Source organism: Gymnoscopelus braueri, assembly GCF_963280865.1.
Source record: "Gymnoscopelus braueri genome assembly, chromosome: 20".
Classification (NCBI taxonomy): Eukaryota; Metazoa; Chordata; class Actinopteri; order Myctophiformes; family Myctophidae; genus Gymnoscopelus; species Gymnoscopelus braueri.
In genome coordinates, this window is record NC_137622.1 from 16567291 (window position 1) to 16588468 (window position 21178).

General features: G+C 43.4%; 1 protein-coding gene across 1 annotated transcript in view; it reads right to left on the reverse strand.

Annotated features, from left to right (window-relative positions):
• LOC308076274 (glutamate receptor 1-like) overlaps window positions 1-21178 on the reverse strand; it is a gene marked incomplete at its 5' end in the record, with an annotated part of 81263 nt that overhangs the window by 19602 nt on the left and 40483 nt on the right. The window contains 5 exons of the mRNA XM_080416487.1: window positions 12048-12493; window positions 12731-12937; window positions 18637-18747; window positions 18967-19071; window positions 20163-20330. Coding sequence (XP_080272613.1) covers window positions 12048-12493; window positions 12731-12937; window positions 18637-18747; window positions 18967-19071; window positions 20163-20330 — 1037 coding nt within the window. The remainder of the gene's footprint in view (window positions 1-12047; window positions 12494-12730; window positions 12938-18636; window positions 18748-18966; window positions 19072-20162; window positions 20331-21178) is intronic.

Sequence of the window (21178 nt, forward strand, 5' to 3'; positions counted from 1 at the left end):
AGATAAGTGTCAACACTATGTGGAGAGAGGTCAGTGTGTGTGAGTACTTGTATTACCATACTTGTGAGGGTCAAATGTCCCCAGAAGTATAGAAGAAATTACATTTTCCAAGTCATTTATGGTTAATTCTTTTTTTTTTTTTTAGGTTGGATTTATACTTGGTTTTCGCACACCCAAAATAGCCGATCTACAAGCTCACAACGCGTCACAGATCAGCTATTTTGAGTCCGCAACGCCAGCACACAATTAATTGTGTGAGTGTGTATTGTAAGCAGCAGCATACGGTTAAACTCCAACAACAGAGCATTTAACTCAAGCTGAGAGCTGCAGCACCGTGCGAAAAGATCACTTCAGGTTGCCATGGCAGCACTCTGCATGACAAACACTTCAGACGAGCTGAGAGGAGGAGATTGGTCAACTCACCCCTCTCTCTCTCTCTCTCTCTCTCTCTCCCCCCTCCCCCCCTGTCTCCCAGTCTGTTCGTCTACGTCTCTTTCCAGGTCAAACGCCAGCAGCTCTCCTCAGTGGAAATAAAATGTTGCCACAGAGTATTGGCAAGGCTCTCCTTAGATGCTCTACCGTGAGTCTCTAACATGGCAACTGACTGTTAAAACCCAGCCTAAGTGTCACCGGGTGTAACACAAACATATGGACTCCCTCCTTCCCAGTCCCCAAACACAGCCCACCAACACCAGTTTAAAATCTAAAAGGCAGTGGTTTACTTAAAACAGTTGGGAAATAGCTTCTCCTAAAAACAAAAACTAAATCCTATTCTTACTTTTACCTAACAGAAAACTACAAAAATACAGGCATCTGACCTAAAACTTAAAACTTAAGAAAAACAGGGAACAAACTGAAAACAAAAATATGGCCACACACCCCCTACACTCACAGGCTGTAAACTGAACAGAACTTAAACCCATGGCAAATCTACACATTACTAACTAACAAACACAGAAACAAAGTGCTGGTGAGTTTGGAGGCTGGTTAGAAGGAGACAGCCAGCTTTGTAGTCCACAATCATCAGCAGAGTCCAGTTCAGTTTAGCCACTCAGCAAATTTCAGACACCACTTAAGCCACTCATCACCACATCACCTACACAATAGGCTCTATGCACAGCAGCCATTTTTTTCCCCCAATTTCGCAAAATCTCAGCTGTTTATTAGCGTTTTAAAAAACATCGCGACAAGACGCGCAATAACCCCACGCTTGCAACTACTTTCGCCTGCACACTTCACCGGGTACGGTCTAGTTATACTAATTAAGGCTCTGTTCCATTTAGTGTAGCACAGTGGTTCTCAAACTTTCTCATTTCAAGGCCCCCCATAACTCTGAGAATGTACAAATGGTTCCATGTGTACACTCTCAGAGTTGGTTTTCCAATCATACTGTGACACATACATGCATGCACACATCCGCTCTAGACCAGATTTGCAAACTGCAAATCAAATTGATCCCAGTCAAAATGTAAGTGATTGCAATTTTGCAGTTTCTCTCTCAGCTGGAGGACATTTTCTGCCATCAATGCACTTCTGTCAGAAATATACAGTACACCTCACTAAAGTGCCAATTGGGCGAAAATCATTTGGAAATATATATTTCTATGTAACTGGGTGGCATCATCATAACTATGAAATCTATTCTAAGCTTTCTGATGACACAGCTGAGTGGTATCATGTACATGGTTGAGGAGAATAGGGCCCAATATCTACTCATCCTATTGGCAATGTTTACACTGGTCTTGTAGTCCCCTGGCTGTTACATAATTCATATCCACCAGAGTTACATTCATATGCCATCACACTCTACTGGTGTATTCATGTTCATGTTTTACATGCAGATTTGAGACTCTTTGAGCCTCTGAGGAGACATTATCTTTGTCCTCATAAAGGTGTGTGTGTGTGTGTGTGTGTGTGTGTGTGTGTGTGTGTGTGTGTGTGTGTGTGTGTGTGTGTGTGTGTGTGTGTGTGTGTGTGCACGTGCACACGCGCGTGTGTTTGTTTGTTTGTCTCTTTCTAACTGTGTAGTGTTCATCTGATCAAAACCAGTTTTCCCGCAATTTTCATCAAGGCATCAAGATAACAAACTGCTGACCTGTGGGTCAATGAATAAATAATTTTGTGAGGGACGACTACTGTACAGTATCTCACACACCAGTCACACATGATGAGTGTTATATGAGCAAATTTAATATGTTTTCACAATGTAATACAGTGACTGATGCTCCTCCTGTCCCCCTCTTCTTCTTCCATTTCTTTTTTATGGAAATAGCAATAAAACGATGGAACTAGCAAAGAAAACTAATTTCACCCACTGTTTTACACCTGTAAACCTGTGATGTGACAATAAAGTTTATTCTGTGGGCGATCATTAGATCATCACACCTCTCTCACACAGAGGAAACTTCCTTGAGAAACAGCAGATTCCAATTAGTTTTGTGTGAAGCAGGGAAGGTTATAACAAGTCCCTCTGGGAAACAGTTTTATATTAAGAAAATAAACAGTACAAAACTCAGCTGGTTTAACAAAATCAAACAGCTGCACTACACACTACAAAGTGTGTGTGTGTGTGTGTGTGTGTGTGTGTGTGTGTGTGTGTGTGTGTGTGTGTGTGTGTGTGTGTGTGTGTGTGTGTGTGTGTGTGTGTGTGTGTGTGTGTGTGTGTGTGTGTGTGTGTACACACACACACACACACACACACACACACACACACACACACACACACACACATTCTATAACCCCGTCTCTCTCCAGAGTTGCCCTCCATTCTCCCCCACAATCCTAAATCCTACTGTATATCCTATAGTCCTAAGAACTAAGTTCCACAAAGCCCAAAAGCCCCCATCTTGACATTTCATAGTCTTCACACACATTAAAAGTAGGATTGCTATTCTCGCGTTAGTAAGCTGCCCTATGGTCATATTCTATTATGTAGGCATGTTCCTCTAATACATGTGATTCTCAACCTTTTCTGGATCAGGGCCCACCCATCTGACCACTTAACACCACATTAAGCACATAAGACTTCAGTATGTGCTTTAGCGGCCTCAAAATGCTTACATTCTGGGAAAGGCATGCATTCATTTAGCCTGCTGTTAGCATCTAATTCCCAGGTTCACATACGTGTGTGTGTGTGTAGGTGTGTGTGTGTGTGTGTGTGTGTGTGTGTGTGTGTGTGTGTGTGTGTGTGTGTGTGTCTGTCTTCAGTTCCATGCTGCTGGGCTGAAATAAATCAAGTGTGTCATTTACAGTCTACCTCCCACAACAGCAATTTCCCAGCCTGACGGTCAGAATCATTCAATAATGAATAATGTATCTGCTGTAATATGGCAACCTGAGGTGAGCCACCCATGGCATTTCTCAATGCTCGCATAATGTCACAAGGATAATATTTTTCCACTTTGGGTAATATATTGAATCTGTTATCTGTATTGTTACTATGCAAGTTGGAAATGCATGCCCCATCCGGTTATGCAATACCAGTGGTACCCGTCAGAGTAGCCGTTGTACCCGTCGCTGACGCACACGAGTTTGAAGTCAGTTTGTCGGACGGTTCTCGAGATACTGTACGTGAACTACAGATGGAGGGACAGACACACAGACAAGCATTTATTGTAATATTATCATAATCATCATCAACATTATTATTGTTATTAGTAGTATCAGCTGGAGGAGGAGGAGGAGTTGTAGTAAATTGTAACAGTTTCACTCATATTTATGTTCTCTGACCTAGGATAATGGATAAGGATAATTCCTTTTAACAGGACGTTCATGAAAGTCCTTGCGGTCTTGATTCCAATGAGGGCCTGTGAGCAATTAGGGGTTAACTCATTCAGTGCCACTGGCCAAAATTCATTGTAAAAAAGTGCCATTCAGTGCCACAGCCAAAATTCATTGTAAAAAAAAAAGTGCTTAGGAGCCGAAGATACAGCCTTTTTCAGTAAGAAGTTAAACAAGAAGTGAATGCAGCAGAACATTTTCAAATCATCAGATCTTGGGTTTTGAACATAAAAAAAAAAAGATTTTTTATTTTATTTTTTGACGTCCAGTGGCACAGGGCTTATTACAACGGACGTTTTAGACGTCCAGTGGCACTGAATGAGTTAAGAGTCTTGCTCAGGGACAAATTTCATTTCATCGACACATATGCTGGCGTGGCCTGGAATCGTACCTGGGGCAATCAGGACCTCTGGCTCCCTAGGCGGGCTCACTAACCACTCAGCTATGGCCGCCCGCACCTACTCCATATGATGCTCCACTTTTCATTTATTTCAGCCATATCACTCCTATTTTTGTTTGTGTGTGTGTGTGTGTGTGTGTGTGTGTGTGTGTGTGTGTGTGTGTGTGTGTGTGTGTGTGTGTGTGTGTGTGTGTGTGTGTGTGTGTGTGTGTGTGTGTGTGTGTGTGTGTGTGTGTGGGTGCGAGAGGGGAGATGAAGGACATATCCCATCAGCAATGAGATGAGGGGAAATGGCAACCGATCAATTCATCCCTAAATTCATCCAGAGAGAGAGTGAGAGAGAGAGAGAGAGAGAGAGAGAGAGAGAGAGAGAGAGAGAGAGAGAGAAGAGAGAGAGAGAGAGAGAGAGAGAGAGAGAGAGAGAGAGAGAGAGAGAGAGAGAGAGAGAGAGGGGGGAGAGAGAGAGGGGGGGAGAGAGGGGGGGGGAGAGGGGGGGGGAGAGGGGGGGGGGGGGTGAGAGAGGGGAGGGGAGAGGGTGGTAAAGGAGGACAGATGGAGTGATGGTAAGACAGAATGGCTTATGAGAGGACCCGAGTGTTGCTGCTGACATTAGAAGGAGAACGGCACAAACACTCCAAAAAACTAATACAAACAACCATGTACAGTTACAGCATGTACACACTGGTTCACGCACGCATGCACAAGGAAATTAGACATTTCAGCTCTGCTGCCCGGCCCAAAACAACCACTTTGTCCTGGATTAACCTGCATTAATCAGGGACAAGTCCCTGTTGTATTTCTAATCTAATCACGAAATAAAGTGAAAAAGTCGTCTTGATAACGCCATTTTTGGCACTAGTTTGAAATCTGCCGTTAAATGCAATGTATTGTAACAAAGAGTCAAAGTACAATACCCACAATCCCTCAGCATTCTACCCAATTAACACAGCTGGTTCCAAAAGTCATTTGCTTGATGACATGGACTTCTCTCACTCACATTCACATTAGGGTGGCAGTAGCTCATGAGATAAACCATTGCCCTTGGTGTCTAATGTTGTGAGTTTGAGTGATGCAGAATAAACATGTTAAGTCCTCCTCGGGCATTGTGCTATTAGAGACTCATGACTTCAAGTTTTAATTAATATTTAGATCCAGACAGTTCTGCTAATTGACCCTCCAGTATTTCTCATTTGTCTTCCCCCTATTCCTGTTTTTCACCTTCCTCCCCTTGATCCTTCTTCTTATTCATCCTCAAAATGGATGAATAATCGCAGCACCTTTAATTTAAATTTGCACCTTGGTCTTTTGTTGGTGACTAAATGGAAATGCTGACAGACGACCGAATACACCTCTCTACTACATTCTGTTCTCACAAAGTCACAAAACACAAAACCACACAACATTCAACTAAACTTTTTATTTTCTTTAATGTGAGGTTGTTGAAGTGTGCAGTATGTCACAGTTACCATGTAGATTCCAGTAAATCTGTTTTACTGTAATTATAACAGATTGGGTTAAATTCATTCTCATTTGCCTATTTGCATACCAATTATGACCATCATGTGATCATGAACTGACATAAAGCAAATGTATTAATTTATTAATCCAATCCAATGTATTAATCCAATATTATCACAAGACAAAACATGTGTGTTACAATACACATACATTTTCTATATATTCATGGTAATTAATGCATGTATTTACCGATAACATGTGCATGCAACATGTGTGTGTGTGTTTACTGAATGAATATGTTGTATTTCATGCATTGTGAATCTATGGGGACCATGTGGCTGACTTGTGTGGCACTTCTAATCGTTCTCAGAGAACATAACCTTCCTCATGTCCTCCCTCATCATCAACTCATCTGATCTGTTTGCTGTATACAGACAGTATCACCCCACACGGCTCATCATCTTACAACCCAAAGAATATACAGTATGATTCAGCAATATATGAGCAACATTTACACTTTAAACATCATTAATGTTTGTTCATCCAAGGTCTGTCTGAGTGAAGCTTTGATCACACACCATGCCTCTCAAGCTCAAACATCTCAAACATGCACACGGCTTCCTACAGAAAACACAGCTCCTCTGGCACATTTCAGTGGTGTTTTCAATCGTTTCTGTTCATCCCTAGCCCTGACCCTTTTAACTGTGTTGATACACAAATAAGAAACTCTACCATGTAATTTGTTCTCAGTTCTGGTACTGACGGCCCAGAATACTCCTAGTTTTCTATTCTATTTGTTATGTACTTTAGGTCGATGCTAAGTAGTATGCTGGTATACACCTGTGTGAATTATTACTGTGAAAACCACATTTAACATTTAGGTCACCCAAATTTCCTAAGGAAGGAATATTCGTCTCCCATTCAACATCTTTGCATGTCTAAATTAGTCTGTCAATCTGTCTGCTAGTAGGGCTGTATCCAAACGTTCGAAGGTTCGAACCTTCGTTCGTTATGTCGGGATTCGAATTTTAATTAATGAGTTCGAACCTCCGCTTTTTTTAATATAAATATATATTAAAAAAAAAAAAAAAAAAATGAAAAATATATATCAGAATGTGATATATATCGACTTTTTATGTTCGACTTTCGAACCATCGTTTTATTAATTAATTAATAAATAAAACGATGGTTCGACTTTCGAACTATCGTTTTGTTAATTAATTGATTAAAAACGATGGTTCGACGTTCGAACCATCGTTTCATTTAAAAAAATGAAAAATATATATCAGAATGTGATATATATCAGAATATCACAGTAGGTCTACTATGTTGTGTTGACAATAATTTGAAAGTCACGAAAGTCACGCACAATCGCATCGCACGCACAGTGTGTCTCTCCAATGATTCCACACAGTCAGCGAGTTGAGTCGAGGTGAGGAGGGGTCATAATCAGGAAATCAATAATGGCAGCTGCAAGCGCAACAAGTGGGAAGAAATCCCTAGTGTGGAAATACTTCTCATTAACAGAGGATAAAAGAAAGGCTGTGTGTCAAATATGCGACAAACATATGGCATTCCACGGTGGCACAACAAATCTGGCTGCTCATGTAACAAATGTAAGTATCGGCGCTAATTATAAGTATCGCTGTGCAGGCCAGGCCGCTGCGGCTGTTGGACTCAAATAAATGTAATGAGAGCTAAATAATATAGGCTAATAATACTAAAATGCATTATTGTAGGTACACAAGCTGGATCTGGACCCGTCTCCCGCTTCTACAACAACACAGACGCAGCTGCAGTTTGAACAGCCATTAACTGAGAAGAGAAAGAAGGCGATATTGGACGGCATTGTTGATTTTATTGCTTTAGACATGAGGCCCATAAATGTAGTAGAGGGTGCTGGATTCAAAAAGTTAGTTAAAGTGATGGCTCCAGGTTACACCATGCCCACAAGAACCACCGTTTCCAAATCCATAACCCTGAAGCATGAGGCCGTGCGGGACAAGGTTTCATCTTGTATAGACAATGCCATGGCTGTAGCATTCACAACAGACATTTGGACGTCCATGGGGATGGAGGCTTATATGGCAGTCACCTGTCACTTTATTTCCGACGAGTGGAAACTACTCGGATACGTCTTGGAAACAAAAGAGCTGGAAGTCAAACACTCTGGAGTTAACATAGCACAACGACTTAGTGAAGTGGCTGACGCTTACGTCATACCGAACTACAAGCGAGTCGCTGTTGTACATGACAACGCCAGTAATATGACGCTGTGTACCGACACATTGAAAGCAGACCCCGAACATTGGGGCAAGGTGCAGGGGGTCCGCTGCTCGGGACACACATTACAGCTGTGTATAAACGCATCTATAAAACATAGCGCAACAATACAACGCACTGTTGCAGCGGGTAGGAATCTTGTAGGGCATTTCAGAAAAAGTGCAAAAGCTACAGCTGCTTTGAAAACTAAACAAACTGAGCAGGCATTGTTGCCGAATGACAATGACAGTGACACACACAAAGATAAGCACAAGCTTATCCCAGACGTAGCCACTCGTTGGAACTCCACACTAGCTATGCTGGATCGCTTGGTGGAGCAACGCTGGCCAATAACAGCCGTGTTGTCCGACCCCACCATCTCCAAGAAATCAGATCGTTTACTCGACCTCAATTCGGATCAGTGGAACCTGGCAGCAGATGTCGCGGACGTGCTTCACCCTCTAGAGACGCTCACAGAACTCTTTTCCAAAGAGGACAATGTGTCATTGTCAGCAACCGTGCCCATGTTAAGTAACCTAAAGAAGAGCCACTTGTCACCAGTGGAGGAAGATAGCCCTGCTGTAAGAGATCTTAAAAAGTCCCTCATCACCGAAATTGACACTAGATGGGAGCTACTAAACCTGGAGGCCACCAGCATCTATCTCCTTTCTGCAGCCCTGGACCCCCGGTTCAAACATCTCAAATTCGTTGATGATGAGATGAAGGACAACGTATACATCCAGGTTAGGCTAATATATTAAATATGAAAAACACTATCGTAGATATTCATACAACTATCTTAATATGCCACATTGTAGCCTGTCTATGCACAACCTTTTCTCCGATTTTAATTATCAATAAAATATGTTTTGATATTATTACTTCAGGTGGTTCTCCTGGCTGACCACATACACCAGCGTGACACACCGGAGGAAGACGGTGCGAGCGAGGGAGAGGAGACTGAGGCCCCAGCGGGACCACTGCCCAAAAAAAAGAAACAGCATGAGATCGAAATGTTGCTTCAGTCGGGGGGTGAGGAGGAGGAGGGGGAGGAAGGCGACGGAGACTCTGTTAAAAAAGAGATGGAGCGTTACCTTCAAGACAGGTCCAAAGTAAAGTCCGGCCCGCTACTGTGGTGGAAGGCGAATTCTGACCGCTACCCGAAACTTGCGTTGGCAGCAAAACACTGACTTTGTATCCCAGCCACTTCCACAGCATCGGAACGCATCTTTTCCAAGGCAGGATATATAGTTAATAAGACCAGGAGCTGCCTCCTCCCTGACAATGTGGACAAACTAGTGTTCTTGGCACACAACATGAAGAGAGTATAGGAGAGGTGAGGGCCGAATCGGCAAGACTTTTTTTTTTGGGTTCGTCACGAGACGAGAGTGACGCATTTTATTTTAAAAGTCATTGTTTGTTAACTGTTTCAAGCTTCCACGCCCTGCCATACTTATGTTTTATAGTTGTTTAATGTAACTAACAGCCCTGTGCAGAATAGTGTCTGTCGTATTGTTAGATAATAGATATTGGCCAAAAAGAGAGCGAGTTGTCTGGAGAAAAAAAAGACACTGAAAATTAATGCGCCTGTTTTATTTTTTATTTTTCTGCATTGCTTGTATACTGTCTGGTTCTGGGAGCTGGGAGTTCTTCAGCAATAAATCCTAAACTTTGGGAAATATCTTGTCTTGTTTGATCCTTAAATCCTTTCAATACATTATGGGCATTATGAAACCACTTTTTTAAAAACCAATAGACTATGCAATGTCGGCTCTATAATGTATTAATTAATTAATAAATAAAACGATGGTTCGACTTTCGAACCATCGTTGTATTAATTAATTAATAAATAAAACGATGGTTCGACTTTCGAACCATCGTTTTATTAATTAATTAATAAATAAAACGATGGTTCGACTTTCGAACTATCGTTTTGTTAATTAATTGATTAAAAACGATGGTTCGACGTTCGAACCATCGTTTCATTAATTAAATAATTAAATACGATGGTTCGAACGTCCGTTCGAAATTCCTCCCCGAAGTTCGAATCCTAAAAACAGGGTTTGGATACAGCCCTATCTGCTAGAATAGAAAACCAGCAGTGCTCTAGTACGTAAGGGCACGCACACACACACACACACACACACACACACACACACACACACACACACACACACACACACACACACACACACACACACACACACACACACACACACACACCTGTGTTAATTCTTACTGTGAAAAGCACAACATTTAGGTCACCCAAATTTCCTAGGGAGGGAATATTCCTTCAGTATGCCGTAGGGTAAATATTCAGCATGCTGCAGCTGAAGAAATATGCACAAATTGCACCATCTCCTGTATGTGTGTCCTACAGCACAGCTATAATGGCTTGCAGTGCCAACAACCTACAATGTGACATGTCTTCTTTAAACATGGCCCTAGATTTATATTATATATTTTTTATATTTTTATTTATGTAATCCTGTGTATCCTACCCAGCGCGTGCGCGCACACACACACACACACACACACACACACACACACACACACACACACACACACACACACACACACACACACACACACACACACACACACACACACACACACACACACACACACACACACACAAACACACGCCATAGGGAAGTGATCACCTAGGGAAGGGATCACCAGTGTGAGCCTGGAAGGTGTACCAGGAAATCAATAGTTATTGCACATGCATGTTCTGTCCTGGAGAGAACAGTAGGCTACTTGAGTACAATAGTCCTTATCTTCCCAGGAAAGGCATGCAGTGCTGTCTCCAGGCAGAAGATGGCAAATGTCAGTTGAAGGCCACTATGAACAAGGCGACAGCCACTACAATCCTGATCCTGTACTACTGTACTGAATACAGAAAAAACATACAGAGATGTCCTACCTTCTGATAGTTGTGTAAGACAGATATACACTGTAAGAAAAAAAAGAAAAAAACGTACAATCCTTACAATTCCCAGTCAACCACTACCTCTCCCTGAGTCACTTCCGTTCCAATCCAGATAAAACTGATTACAGTGGCACAGATTTGTACCTGGAATGGCTAGAAAGATGACCTCAGCTGTTAAATGTCTTGCTCAGTGGCATGACAGCGAAGAGGACAGTGACATTAGCCTCTCACAGTACACTAGTCTTCATTCTTCCTCTGAATACTCACCAAACATTCTCACTGTAGAGATTCAGACTATAGCAACAGTTTATCACGAGATACATAATAATACAATCTAAAATAAAATCCTCATTAGTCAGTCTCAGTATGAGGAAAATAGTAATTTAATTAACTGTCTAATGTAAATTCTAGGATGCATATTAACTGTCTAATGTAAATTCTGGGATGCATAGACAGACACATCTCTCTCTCTCTCCATAATAACCCAATCACCAGTCTCTGTTGGTTTAGATCTGAGGCTGCTAATGTTGATATTCTCCTCTCCTCTACATTCAAGTCCCTCCGGAAAGCTCAGAAAGTCAACCCCTCAGTGTCTCTAATTTCAGACACATTAATGAGATTTTTAATTGGTGATCTTTTTGAGGGTGGTTCTATAGCAGAGCTCAGGAGAGCGCTCCAGGGGAGTGATAAGACACTGATCCATCCCCACACTGGGATACTCAACAAAAGTCCTTCAAGAGTCTGACTTGTATCACCTAGGTGTTCCCCAAAAAGTTTTGAAAATGATAAAAAAAAAGAAGATAGATAGACCTCATCAACGCGCTAAATGATTACAATCACAACTGTTCATATACTGTAGCCACTATGCATCAACATGCTCCCGCCCCCACAAGGTGGATGTTCTGATGGGATTTAAAACGTTTAAAACGTAACTAACTACAGAAAGAACAACACACTTTCAATTGGACTAAAGGTTTAGGACTAGTAATGGCCATATAGGGAGAATTTGAACAACGCTATACACTTAACTTTCACCTCAATTCTGTGCGATAACTAACCAATGAAGATTCAAATCTCCCCACAAGCAAAGCACAGCCTGACTGGAACAAGAAAACAACATATTGAACTCTTGGCAGTGCAGTCAGCAGCAGAGAAAAGGCAGTTCTGTGCTGTATGTGATGATAAACAAGCCTTGTGTCCTTGTCATCTGCTTACCTTGGGGAGATGTCACAGCCCTGCTGCATGAATGCTCCCAGGGAGAACCACAGGGAGTTGAAGATGCCAAACTCATTTGTCTGCTCCGGGCTCTGCTGGTTGGGGTTTGCCTGGCCACCCGGTTGGCCTGACTGGACCCCATTTGAGGCCGAGGGCTGGGTGGGCGACTGTGGGTCGGCCCCATCCTCATAGTCGTCTGCGTGCCACTCGTACGGGCTGAAACGGCTGACCAGGAACAGAACCACGCTGACGCCGATGTAGGCGAACACAATGCACATCCAGATCTCATAGGCCAGAGGGTCCAGGAAGGAGAACACCCCCGGTTTGGACTTGGTGGGTTTCTTGATCATGATGGAGATCCCCAAAGACATGAAGGGTTTGGAGAAGTCGATCACTTCTTCCCGAACCAGAGTGATGGTCAGAGGAGCCACAGCCACATCAGCTTTCTGAGGAAGGGACATGTGCATGTACATATGAACTCACACATGCATGCACAGTGCGCAGAAGAGGAGAAAGAACAATGTGTTAACAATGAAATCATCATGGCTGTCTCTGTCCTGGGAGGATGGATGAGAGCGAGGGAACATGAAATGAAATGTGAGGTAATAGAAAGTGCATCTAAAACAAAGGTTTTAAATATTATTATGCACAGCTACAGTAGGTGGGTAAGTGGGCTCACTCACCCCATACACCAGTTCTCCCACCATGCCGTTCCACATCTTGGTTTCTGCGTCTCTGGCTCCGTACTTGCCATCGGAGACAACCTTCAGTTTGTAGTGGTAGCCCACATGCTTGGCTATCTCTGCGGCCAGCTCCACAATGTAGCCCTCGTACTTATCGTTCCCCCCCATATGCTCATGGTTTTTCTTCAACATCACATATGGGGACTCCTACAACAGGGAGGGATGAGAATAGGTGTGAATCATCTCCTACAGTATATCGCCAAGCTTTTGCGCACATCACTGAGCAGCTGACCCGGAGAATGCATACGCAGTCTGTGGCAAAGAAGGCGAGGAAACGGCCTCAGGCAGTAAACGAAATTCAAGGTGTCACAGAAAGTCCTGAAGTCTTTCTACTCTGCTACCAGCCAGAGTATCCTAACGGGGGGCATCACTTTATGGTATGGAAATAGCCATTCCCGGGATATGCAAGTTCTACATAAGGTGATGCATTCAGCTGAGTGTACCACTGAAGGACATCTACGACAGTAGATGCTTGAGTACAGCTAAAAGGATTATGTGGACTGGCAAGCGCTTGAATTGTCTCAATCCCCGGGACTGAAGGCTCAAGAAGAGTTTTTTCCCCCGGCGGCTGTCAGAGCCTTGAACAAGGACATATACAATATACAAAAGAATAAGAGCAAAAAAGGATCAAATCAATCAAATCAATCAAATCGATACTGCACAGTATATACACATATATCTGGATACAAGTACATTCTATAAATCCAAACAGTAAACTACCCCCCCCCCCCCTCCCCCACTACAGCTAAAGACATTTCTCATGAGGCTTCATCTTATTCCTTATTCTTTTAATTGCCTTACATTATCTTATTCTTCTTTCTTTTTTCATGGCATATCCAGTATTATTGCTGATGTTGTGTTGCTTTTAGCACAGTCTTGCGTATCTTGCATAAGTAGCATATCAGTGCTTGTATGAGTAGTTACAAATAAATCACTGATAATATTTTTACATCGGACCGTACAAAAATCTCCAGAAGTTCAGTTAGATAACTCACGAATAGATTGAACCAGTATAGACCTAATAGATTGAACCAATATTATAGAATGAGAATACAAGTGTGGATGTAATATTTTTTATCTTGGCGTTCAGGCTCTGCTAAATTTTTCTCCCTGCTCAGCACCCCTGGTGGTGCTGGGGTGGTGGTGGGAGCAAACGCTGCATGACAACAACCATAACACACAAGCGGAAGGAACGCATACTTAAGTGAGTTTAAATAACCCGCCCGATTGGACAGCTGATTGCCAAGTCAGTGTATGACGTATGGTCTTGCATGACGCTGTATACAGCCACATATTAATGAGCGCGCATGTAACCTCTCGAGTGTATGCTGCCTGAACTAACTCTCAGGCTACGCATCATTGGTGTCATAGAGAACAGATTAAGTGACCATCACATTTTCTGCACCCGTCAAAAAGAATCATGAATCTGTAGACAACACAATCAGATTCAGATCATTGAAACACTACTCTAGTGAAGCTCTTTTAACAGCCCTGGAGAGATCGCAATTGTCCAATGTACTTAATTGTGCGTCGGCCTAAGAGGCCTGGTCTTGTTTTAAATCTGCCATCTTGTCGGTGGTAGACAGCCTGGCATCCATGAAAGTGGTCAGGCCAAAGTCAGAACCGATGAACGCAGACTTGTGGATGAACACGGACTTGCGTTTGAATGCGGACTCATGAATGCAATCAAACTCAGAAACCATAGCTACTCTGAGCTTCGAAAAAACATTTTATGTTGGCTAAAATCCAGAGAGTTCATTAGTTACTGTACAGACTAGAGTGTACATGGACACAACACTCTAAATTTTACACTCAGGATATTACTATCTGTCCCATGTAACACATTTTTTCCCCCTCCATATACATAACATTACTGCACAGTACTTGAGCTGATACATTAATATGCTATATCTCTTGAAAGGTATTAGCCTTGGACATAATATAGGAGTAACCAGTGTGAGCAGCAGCAGGGCAAAGTTATGATGTAATAAATTCAGAGACAGATAAAGTTTAATTACATAGTTAGGTTGCATGAACTTAATACGGCGTTATACATTTGTTTGATGCATAATATCACCAAGGCACAAAGATCACAACTTGCGTTTATCCCCTATTTAAGCAGCTGAAGCTTTTCACAAAACAAGAAAAAAGGAAGAAAGAGTGATGATATTCAATACACACACATGCATGTGCACACACAAAGACACACCAACGCGCACACACACACACGTACATGCAAATTGATTGGACACCCTGAGAAGATCACAGCTGACATGACACCTGGGGCCTTTTCCTCTCCCCCTCTCCCTCTCTCTCTCTCTCTCTCTCAGAATATTTCGATGTTCCAACAGTCAACAGATAAATCAAAGGCAAGCAGCCAAGAAGTGAATAGTGCATTGTAAGTGGGATTGAAGCAGGTCAGTTTTGAATTGTCCACCATCGAACCAGAGAGGCCCCAGTTCCCTCAGGTCGTTACAATTGACAGAGTTACATAAAGCTAAGACTACAGTGAGCACAGCAAATCCTACTTCCATATTTCATGATGGTGTTAAGATGAGCAGCCCTCCTGTGGGTTACGGTTGAGAGGAAGGTAATCATGGTTACACACAGCTGCTATGGGTCACCTGCTGGCAGAGAAAATGACCCCAGGTACACAGCGGAGTCACACACGCGGGGTCACACACACACACACACACAATGTGATATAATGATGTCAGGAGACGCGGGGGAAACAAAAGCTCTCTGCTCACCAATACATCACATGGAAACGAGATGGACCAAATGCAGAGGCATTATTGCCACTTACAGAATCATTGTAGCCTTTTTATTTTTTTTATCCCACAATTTTGTAACCCATTTTTCACCCAGTGCTAATGCCTAAGCTTGTAATCCTGGGCGCTACTCTCCCTTTGCCAGCCTGGGGAGAGCCCAGAACTGAGCTCAAGCTTCCCTACAACGCATGAGGAGTGAGCAGGCCGCTTCTTATCGCCTGACGTAGCGAGTGGAAGGAACACGTTATTCCAACCAGTTCCTTTCCCCTCCATCAGGCGCCCCGGCTGACCAGGGGGAGGCAGTAGAGACAAGGATTACTGCATGTTTTTTTTGTGAGGGTACCTAGTACTACCCTAGGGGACACGGGGAGAACATGCAAACTCCACACAGAAAGGCCCTTTTCGCCAACCCCACCTAGGGTGCCCCCAGCGCCCACAGCGTCCCCGGCGGGAATCGAACCCAGGACCTTCTAGCTGTGAGGCAGAATCACTGTAGCCTAATGTCTCCGTGATATCTTGACATATCAACTTAACAATCACATGCTCATTCTCTTAGATTCGTTTTTAACTTGCATATTAAAGCATAACAGAGACACAGTGGCAGGACATTCTGTGCGCCCTCAGAGCCCCAATTGATGATGACTTTACTGTAGCTACAGACACATATAAAGAAAGCCAGGAGCCTATGAACAACATTCTTACGTGATGAGAGGTATTTGATCATATCTTAATAGATATTAGCAATAAAGTGTACTGTAGGCAGGGGTACTAGACATAAATGCATCTCTTTTTCTCTCCCTGTCTCTCTCTCTTCACCATGCACTCAGCTAAGCTATCTTGTGTCTTTGGAGACACACAGCATTAGTTTTTTTGTGGCATGGCAAATTGGCTGATGGCAATGGACACTCGCCCTATGCAATATATGGATAATAAGACCCAGATTAATTCATACTTTTTTCAACCTCATTGCTGAGTCTCTTAAAAATGTAATCTAACATGATGAATTTGAGCGTTGTGTTGAAATTGGATGGCTTTTGATTGCAATAAATATGCACATTGTGCATTGTAATCTGTTACGGTCCCAGCCTAGGGGTAGATAGATAGATAGATAGGATACTTTATTGGCAGTTTAAAGAAATCCCAACAATGTCATTCATTAGGAAAACACCAACGTGGACTATACACAAAAAAAGCTGTAGCTTGTTTCCATTGTGGTCCACAATGGGGAAAGGGGAATTGAGGTGCAACGTTACTCCTCTCTCTTGAACTCCTAAAACCACCAGCAACTAAAGTTAAAAGCAAAAGTGAACCAAAGCAAATGCTACCCACCCCTCCCATAACGTGGCTGTTAACTCATTCAACAACTTTTTTGATTTGTGGAAAATGTCAGGAGATCAATCTGAACATGACTTGACTCACCCGCAAAAACAAATACTGAAACATGATCTTAGTAATGTACACATTGGGTGATCTTACAATGTCTGCCTAATGACACATTCCAAGAAAACTCAACCTTAAAGCTCTGCTCCATGGCCTGGTTTTAGTGAAATTCCTTGGTGGTGCTGGGTGCTAGACTGAGCTCATTCAACCATGCTCCTCCATATCGCCTCCTAACCCAGTCTTAGCTGTGTCCGCCAGCCAGAACAGCAGGGTTTGCAAAGAGGCACGCCATAGAAATCCCTTACCCCATTAACCTGCGCAGTGGAGGTCTGCTGCCCATCTACTGCCAAGCCGTACACATCTACTGTAGGTGGCTGTTCTATAATAACACTGCAGTTGTGATGCAAGCCTTATAGATATTGCAGTGCATCGCATCAGTGTCAGCCTAGTAATGTTTTCAAAAACCCACGACGTGATTTTAACCACTTGAACCATATTCTGGGCATGGCAAACATTCTGAAAAAATTAAGCAAACATTCGGCAAAAATAGTAGATCTACAAGCTCACGTGATGCAATGAGGCGCATTGTGAGCATGTGGCTTGGCTATTTTCAGCAAAGAGATTTGGTGGAGGGGAGAAAATTAGGGGAACAAGGCTATACCCCGGGGGGACCCCGGTCAAAAAAAGTACATAGGGTTTATAAGTGTTAACATCCAAAGTTCCCAAGGACTCTGCATGACAGGGTTGTCCCTGAGCCAAACTTACACCTGACTGCATACCATACATGTGGTACTGTATTCTTCGATCTAACGACATGAATCTGAGATAGCGTAACGTGGAGGCTGAGTGTTGCCTTGCACCTGCAACGACCTACTAGCACATGACCAGATAATCATCATTACCCTACTGTACACCAGAACTCAGAACTTCACAATTGCAAGGCACTGAACCCCCAACTGCTCCAGTGGAGCTGCTCAGTGGCCAACAGCATAAGACTGTGAATGTACCGGGCAGCTCCCAGGTTTTAACACATTTACCGCCGGGCCCGTAGTTCTACGGGCCGTTAAATCCAACGGTTAAGCGCCAATCCCGTAGCCTACGGGCTGTGGTGCTTTTTCCTTTTTTTCGAATTTTTTTTTTTTTTTAATTTTCTAGGGGGACCATTTTCAGTGTAACACCACCCGATCGGACCGGAAGTGCGATCACGTTTTTTGTTTCCCGTCTGTCTCCATTCTAAGTCGTACACATAAACCCCTGTAAAAGCTGTACAGGACATGTAGTTTTTCATCCTCGCATTTACCATGTTAACTTAAACGATCAGAACTCAAACATGGCGGCTCCGTTTGACACGCGGTCTCGACGAGTAGACACCAGGACATGTGCCCGTTGTTTACAAACATTGGATCGGGCAATCTAAAGGATTTTAACGGGGCCTATGGCGACCTGAAAAAAACAAAAAACAACAATAAAACCTTGGCACTGGTGAGTACATTATGAGATTAGCCCTTGGCGGTGGATGTGTTAATGTGTGTGTGTGTCTGGGTGAAGCAGGGTGTTCCTGAAAACATAATTCGTTGTCAGTGAACCTCCCCTGGGTAAAAAAAAAAGGAATCAGAATAGTCTTTACACATTGACTGCCTGAGATTAAAACGCAGCAAAACAACAAAACACACACACACACACACACCCACCCACCAGGATAGTGGTGACAATGTAGGTCTTGTTCTGGAGGCCAGTTGTTTCATTGCTGCCTCTCACGAAGGCCGCTGTGCTCACATACTTCTCATCTTCATTCCAGTAGCCCACCTACAACAAACAGGACACGTTAAAGTAGGGGGAACAATAAACAAACAAACAAACAAACATATACATATACAAAGTACAACAATGATTCATCTCCAACTCTTTAAGATGGGACACTTTCCCCACCCAGATGATCCAAGCCAATTAAAGGAATTGATACGGTGACCTTCTTGTGACCACAAGTCTGTTTCCGTCACCTCACAGCCCAGACAGCAGACTCACCTTCTTGGGTCCAGAGGGGGCCAGTTCCATAACGCTGACAGTGTAGTTGATTCTGCGGCCTCTCTCATTGAACTGGATGTGACCCGTCAGCCCGTCGATGCGGACCTGTGAAGGTCAAACACATGGCATCAGAGCGGAAAGAAGAGGAACTCATCTCATCATGCATGAGATTAATGTTCCATCAACCAGCAGCAGAACATTTATGTGTCAACTGTTTACACTGCCATTGCGTGTTTAGCTTGGGTTGAATGTGTTTGCATAGTGTTCATTTATTTGTGAATGTGCTGCATGTGTGCCTACGGAGGTTAATGACATACACACAGTGTGTGTGTGTGTGTGTGTGTGTGTGTGTGTGTGTGTGTGTGTACACTGCAGTATTTTTCTTGGCTGTGTGAGGGAGTTAATTGAGCAAGAGCAGCCTCAATCTCCAGTCCACCCCCAGGCAGATGGTTACATTGACCAGACCTTTGCACAGCCATTCCACAGACAGAGCCTCAGGCCACACACGCACACACGCACGCACACACACGCGCACGCTGCACACTCTTTGGGATGCACTGATGCATTCCGAACAACAAGTGAAACTCTACTCTACAGTGTGAAAACGTTAGGTGTGTGCTGTGCGCAAGTACGTTTCCATATTCATGTGAAATGTAGGGGAGAGTGCCTCGCTATTCCATTGAGTAGTCTGGCTGGTACAACCATTACATTAGTTAACTCAATTGTTGATGCCATATCCCATGATGCTCAGGGGTGTGTTTACTAGCAGTGATGTCACATTCGATACTGGTCTGCAGGGACTTAATGTGAACTTTATGCGACAGAACGAGACCTCATTTGTTCAGCCAGCCCTGGTTCAGGAACTGTTAGTCAATGTGCCACTCAAACACTTGCATGAATGCACGCATGGATTTATGTATTTGCATGTGTTTATGTGTGTATGTGTGCGTGCTTGCGTGTGCGTGTGTGTGCTTGCGTATGTGTGCGAGTGCACATATGTGTGTGTTTGTGTGTGATTTAGCCTGTATGTGTCAACATGCACACATAGACATGTTGTTGTGTGTGTGCTTCTGTGCATGTTGTGGCCACTTGTTGTCTATGCACTGTACACGGTGTGTGCATGTATCTATGTCTGTGTGCATGTGACACTTTGTTTCGCAGTGTCTGCATGTAGTCGTGTGTGTGTGTGTGGTGACCTGCTGTAGTGCTCTCTGGATGTCGATGCCTTGTCCCCAGGGAGCAGGTGGGTTGGCCAGACATTCTCCGGCGTTGCCCCTACGGGAGATATCTATTCTCTGTCTCCTCAGGTTCTGGAACGCCGTCGACATGACTTTCACCCCGTCGTAGGTCAGAGCACCTGTGTACTGCAGAGACACAGCAGCTAATAACACTTTATATCAGAAACAATTATCTCACGTCCCATACACAATCTATATTTTCCATATGCATGTTAACTAATTCACTGCCATTCACTAAATAGCCCAAAAAGCCCAGACTGCCAGCGATTTTGCGATTTTCTTACCTTTTCTAGTAGTCACAGAATATTTAGATCCCCTGATGGTTGCTAATCACGGAGGGTTTCACTGTGTTCCCGCGAAGGAAAAATGTCATCGCGACCTCCCGTTCGCTTGTCATACGCCGTTGAAAATAGCATGTCTCGCCAAAAATACATAGTAAAACACAGGAGCCGAGATACGAAATATTTCCCAAATACTTTAACCAGGAAGTGAATTGAGCAGTAAATCTTTGAATCGCGTTATCTCCTGGTTCTGTGTGCAAAATGTCAAAAGACGTCATTAGCAGCGAGGGATGTCAAAAGACGTCATTGGCAGTGAATGAGTTAATTCTTGAGTGCTTGTAATCAAGCTGATTAACACACTGTAAAACTAGTTTGCTACTATTCAGTTCATGTGTTCACCATTTTGAAACTGGGCAGCTGGTGGTATTACTGCATTCACCATTGTTAATATAGCCTGACACTCAGCCTGAATTTTCATTTCGTTTCACTCCATTATTCAGTCTGAAAGCCCTCTCAATGCAGCGGAGTTCTGAGATGGGGGCGTGGCCAAAGTGGGACTCCAGTATGAACCAACGCGATTGGTTCATACTGGATTGTCCCGATCCCGATTCGTCGGTCAGATTTTCAACCGAGGAACACCCGCCTTCGAAAGCGTCACCAGACCCTGAATGCTAGGCAAAGGATTCAGGGGGT